Source organism: Apaloderma vittatum, unplaced genomic scaffold (assembly GCF_000703405.1).
Source record: "Apaloderma vittatum isolate BGI_N311 unplaced genomic scaffold, ASM70340v1 scaffold30781, whole genome shotgun sequence".
Lineage (NCBI taxonomy): Eukaryota > Metazoa > Chordata > Aves > Trogoniformes > Trogonidae > Apaloderma > Apaloderma vittatum.
The window spans coordinates 49,063-54,893 of NW_009698036.1; the positions used below are offsets into that span (position 1 = coordinate 49,063).

Genomic DNA, 5,831 nt, shown 5'->3' on the forward strand with positions numbered 1-5,831 from the left:
AGCCACACAGGTGAAATCTTCTAAGAATAAGGTTAAACACAGACTTTCTGCAGCTTTAAGCTAAAAGGAAAAGCGAAGATCTGAAGCACTGCCAGCTGTGATATCGACAACTCTTATCCAAGAGCCTGCATCTCATCTTCCTACAAACAGTGCCTCCAACAGATGGAAGCCAAAATACATTCTGTATTTTGGTCATTTGCACTCATCTTTTACTGCCTGGTTATTCAACATCTTTCACAAAGGAAGATGTAATTTTGGCCCTGTGGAAAGTGTCTGAGGTATATCTACGAAGTCTTTCTCATACAATTCTCAGTGCATTGCTGATGGAGTCTCCCATTGCCTATGGCATTACAGAGTATGACCATTTTTTCCTAATGCATAAAGAGTTCCTTCATAGTTTAACAATCAGACAAAAGAGGTTTTGTGATAGGAACAACATCCAATAACCTGCACGTGGCCATTACACTTCAGTCTTGAACTGCACCACGAGGTGTGAATGTGACCACATTTTTTGCTCAGTTCTACCATCATCTTTTCTCATTAGTGTGGCATAAAAAGAAGAGGACAAAAGTTATGTAAGTATGTAAGTTAAATAGTATTTAATTTAATGTACTTTTGAGTAATTAGCTTCTTTTCCAATATATCAACATTTAAACACCTTATTTGCCTGTGGTAACTTCCAGAACTGTCCACCATAAGTTACATAAATGGACCATCCAAAAATACGATACAAATCACCATTTAAACAACTCATGCTCACTCACAAAAATTTACTAATTCTTCCTGCGAACCTCAGATTTAAGGGAAGATAACCTGTTGAAGATGAACTTCTGCAGCCTATTAAAACTTCTGAGTTTTTGCCATAAATAATAACATTATTAATTTTTTTAATCTCCATGAACTTGTTTCTTTTCACTGCTGTAAAAAAGCTTGACATGGAACTCTTCTGGTAAATGAATACTGTGAGAATTTATATAATGCTTTATACCACAGAAGCAGCTACCTTGGAAACATCCAAGGTAAAACAGACACAAGAGAAAATTACATGAAGCAATTAAAACCTCCTCAACTCTTGCTTAAATAACAGGCTTGACAAGACTGGCTTCCTCAACACAAAACTGAAATGGGAAATTCCAAAAGAAGAATTGGAAATATCAGTTTTTCTCTTTTGTGGACCCAAATCTGCTACAGATAACATTCCAAAGGTAACGGACCCATTTTCTTCAACCAAACCAGGACAGAGTCAATGAGAGATCTGATCGGCTACAAGTAGCCAACATATTCTCATAAAGTACATATATACCCCACTTCAGCTCCAGACTGAAAAACTGAAGGAGAATTAACAGGGGAAGAGAGATTTGGTTTAAATTCTAGCATTGTCACTACCCATTTTCATCTTTTCTCCGTCTTAAACTGTGCCTTGTCCTGAGATTCTGACAGTGCAACTTCAAGGCAAATTCCACAAAGAGAAGGCACAACAGATGTTTTCTTTGTTCTCTTTATACTTCACTAGTGACTGCGGGAACAACGATGCTGAGATGACAGGTTTGATGCTTGCAGGGTCCTCAACCCACACCTTGAATGAATGAGGATGGGGACTCCTGTCACAGTGCACAAATGCAAAAGATTTCCTCTCCTCAGCACTTGCAAGGCTAACAGATACTCAGTCCGCCTTTTTACTTCTACCCCACTCCTGACACGGTCGGCATGCAGGCTGACTGAACACAACACTACTCACTTTCTGTGGCCCAGTTTTTTGGCTCTTTGCACAGCCACCAGCAGCTGGATAATGTGCACGACAGAGCAGCTTACATCTCCTTTCACTATGCCTGGAAGAGGATGAATTCAGTCCCATTTCTCCAATCCCAAAATATTCTTACTTACAGAAGCAAGCCCAGCTGTGCTGCTTTTGGGTATAAACTGCAAATCCTACACATCAACTGCTTTCTGCCATTATACGTCACCTTTCATGTGCTCATAACAATTCTGTAACACTTAAGCCCCTGGTGAAGCAGGAAAAGAGCAACTCAGCGTGGATACCCTTAGTGTTCCTTGTTTAGCTTATTACAATCTCAACAGTGTTTGCTTTCAAAGTTTCTTAAATTATTACAAAGCTAAAATAAGGCTTAGAGCATTTTGTGTCTGTAGAACTCAAATTCAATTCTTAATATTGAAAACATGTATGAATTTCTTTTGGTATTTACAATTATTTTTTAAACGTCACACTTTCTAACAGTTAAAAAAATCCACAACCCATAAGGGCAGCTTTCAGAATGACTTTTTCCAGTGCCACATGGCTAATACACACCATGCTCAATTTTAAGGTCATGTACTTACTTTGAAGGTTAATTATGCAAACGCTATTTTCATCTCTGCCAATATTTTCTAGGACTAGGACTAAAACTCCTCATGCGAAGCTCCCCTTAAGGAGCTGCAGAGCTACCTGTATACTTGCTCTTCATATACTCACAAATACACAGCCTTGTGCATATCTGTGGAGCTGAGTGAACAGATAAGATGCCCAGAGGAGAAAAAGTCACACAGACGGGAAAGCTGTTGGTGTCTTCTCTTATTTTCAACCCCTTAACATGAACTTTTGATCTGAAAGCTATCTCTTGGATTAGAATTAGCAAATATAGTAAACTTCTTCCCTAGTTGTAATAATGGAAGCTTGAAATGAAATTTCAGATACAAGGATCTTTTTCTTGGTAATTGATACAAATCAGGTTTCACTGACCGTAGACTGTAATACGCCCTAACTCATATCCTTGTGCCAACACAACTACCCACCTATAAGCCTGTCATTGTTGTGGATGGCTGATTTTTGTCCATTCCCCATTTTCTCCCCACCAACAGACCTTACAACACTTTTTTTTTTTTCTGGCCAAGGTTGATCAGAGGTGACTAACTGTTGAGCAAGTTGCTGAGGTGGAAGGGAAGTCTGGGGGCTATACGAAGCTATGTATCTCCACAGCGGTTAAGGCAGTCAGCAGTTACCTTTGGCCTCTGTGAGCTCTGCATTTTCCAGCTATTCATCTTCACTTCCCTAAAGAGCTCTATAAAAGTTAACAGTACAAACAATACACTAGAGATTAGCGCAACTCATACAAATACACAGCAACCGACTGGCAGTGTAACGATTTTTCTCTCCTAGGGCAGGGTCCATGACACGTGAAGCCTTCACAGATCTTTGCGTAAATCTCATCCTTAAAAAGACAGGAGAGATCATCGTCATCATTGCCAACACACAAAAAGTTAACAACAGTCGGGTCACCACCTATTTCTGATGCTGGAAAAATCATTGGGAACAGCATTTGTGTTTCAATTTCTTCCCTAGGACACACTTGCTCTTCTCAGCAGTTTCCCCTCGAGGAACATTACTACAAACAACTGTCCTATTTTTATGCAAATTCATATTTTACAGGAGATAAGACAGTAATGATAAATTCTTCCCATTTCCTAACCCTAGATGAGAAAAACTCCACTCCATAAAGAACCAAAATTGTAATGTCACAGTGTCATTCTTAACAGGGGTGAAATACATTCCCTTATTAGCAGGAACAGAATATCATTTGTTCTTGTAACATGACCTGGTTATCTGGAAAGAAAAATCCTAGTTAATCATTTTATTTTATTTTTTTCCAGTGACTGAAATTTACACAAATGAAAATAACTAGGGATTCATCATGGGTTGACAATACTTTCAGATTAATAACAGGTGGTGGTGCACCTCCTTTAAATTACTAACTACCTGACAGATATCTAATAAATACTGCAGCCCAGCACAGCAGCTTCCTACCTGTTACCTTGTCCCCTGGGTGTTTTAACAACATAAGATGCGCAGATTCAGAATGTTTCTCATTTGCACAATTAAGTCCCGGCTCTGCCTTACCTTGTCTCCTTGTCCTTGGGCATCATGGGTGACCCATAGCCAAAGGCCTGCTTGTCAACTGTAGAGGGCATCACCTCGGCCATGCCCGAGAGGCCGATGGCGCTCCGTGCTTTCGTATCCACAAACACAGGCGGTCCTGGCTCCTTTTTGAAGGACTGGCGGCTGGGGGAAGACCTGTCTGGCTGGATAGTGTGGGGGGGAATATGAGCGCTATGGTGAGGATGGACATCGATCATTCTCATGTCAGCCACCCTGTGGGGTGAGGCAGGAGGTGTTTTAGAGCCGAGAGTGGGCAAATGGCTCTCTGGGTACTTCCGTGACTTTTGTCTGTACAAGGACTGCTCCAGCATTTCAGGTTGCAGAGAGGGGTTGCAGTAAGTGCTTGATGACCTCATGGTACTGCGATGGTAGGTTACAATGTGATCAGGGACATCAAGGGGGTGTCCGGAATGGGGCGCAGCCACACTCATCCTGCCCTCATGAAACAAGTAAGGGTCACTGTACAGACCTTCATTTCGGATCAAGGCAAGGTTTTTGTTACTCATGTCCTCATCTGGTTTCACGTCCCGTCTCTCCAAAATGGCACTTGGGCTGGGCGAGATCGAGCGCGAGGCTGTCACGCTGGAGAGCCGGTCCCTGGGGATGGTGGCATTGCCTGGCACACCCACGGGCCGGCCTCCGCCGTAGGGAATCCTGGACGGAGAGGGAGGCATGGAGTGGGGCACTGGGGTGGAAGGTGGAGAGCTGGGCATCACGTGAGGAGGATGCGTGGCAGATCCGGGACGGGACGCAATTGGGCCATCTCGGCCCATATAAGCCATTTCCCTCTGCATCTGGAAAGAAAAGGAAAAAACATGTAAGATATAAAATTACCGAATGAGCAAAATGTGATGGTTGTTGTGATGACTTGACACCTACAGAAAAAAAATAAATGCAAAACACTCCACCCAACTCTGAAGAACAAATAATTTGTCATTTGCATAAATAAAACATTTTGGCACCTCAGTGCCTAAAGAAAACAGCAACTATAAACAGCAATAAAATGGGTTGCATGTTAAGGGAATATGAGCTTTTAAAAAATGCTTTTAGTTCTGCAAATATGATTTTACTCCAGTCTGAGATTCACGACTATCAAAGCTGAAATCAGGGGTTTCAGTGCCAGTTGTCCTAAGTACATGGAGCTAGTGACAGATTTAAAGAGATTATTGATCAGATGCAGGCTATAGAGTTCACTGATTCAAAACCAGGAAGAAAATGCTGATGCTCTGGCATCACAAACAGACCTTAAGCCCTTAGACAAGAAAAAATATATGTTACAACTAACTGGCCATTTGCTTTAGTGCAGGATTTAGCCTTTTGTTAGTAACTTGATGTAGACTTTATCACACAAGCATAAGAGAACATAGCATAGGAGCACACCACACATAAACATTTATTGAATATAACATAGTTAAGTTGCATGAAAAGAGTTTAACCCTATAAAACATGTGCCATGGGTTTCTTTCATTGAAAAGATAACAGTGCTTCAGACAGTCTGTGGAATACCCACTCAGAAAGTCATCAAACATTTTATCAAGGAAGAGAAATGGCAAGCTTCCACACCAACATATCAGTGCTTTGTTAAGAGAGGCCTTGGCAAAAATCTGCAATGGATACATGTGCTCCTGGCATCTCACTCTGCCCGGCAATGACCTCTCTAGATGGCTGAACACTGTCAATGACAGACTCAGGAGAAAGTCTCCTTCTAGCCAACATCATGTGCCTGCTCTGGTGCTCTTAGGATAAAGTGAATACAGAGGGAGATGAAAAAGTCTGCTGGGTTCCATCAACTCCATAAGGAAAAAAAAAATCACACTTTCTAAAATTTGTGTTGGCAATTTCAGCTTCCCTCTCCATCACTGCCAAGGGATTGTAGAAAACTAAGCCCAGTTACATGTTC

At 41.5% G+C, this 5,831-nt stretch overlaps 1 protein-coding gene across 1 annotated transcript in view; it reads right to left on the reverse strand.

Annotated features, from left to right (window-relative positions):
• The window catches only part of KIAA1217 (KIAA1217 ortholog), a 50,366-nt gene extending 45,641 nt beyond the window's left edge, over positions 1 to 4,725 (reverse strand). Inside the window, exon 1 of the mRNA XM_009877859.1 lies at positions 3,893 to 4,725. Coding sequence (XP_009876161.1) covers positions 3,893 to 4,725 — 833 coding nt within the window. The remainder of the gene's footprint in view (positions 1 to 3,892) is intronic.
• Between the last annotated feature and the right edge of the window lie 1,106 nt (positions 4,726 to 5,831).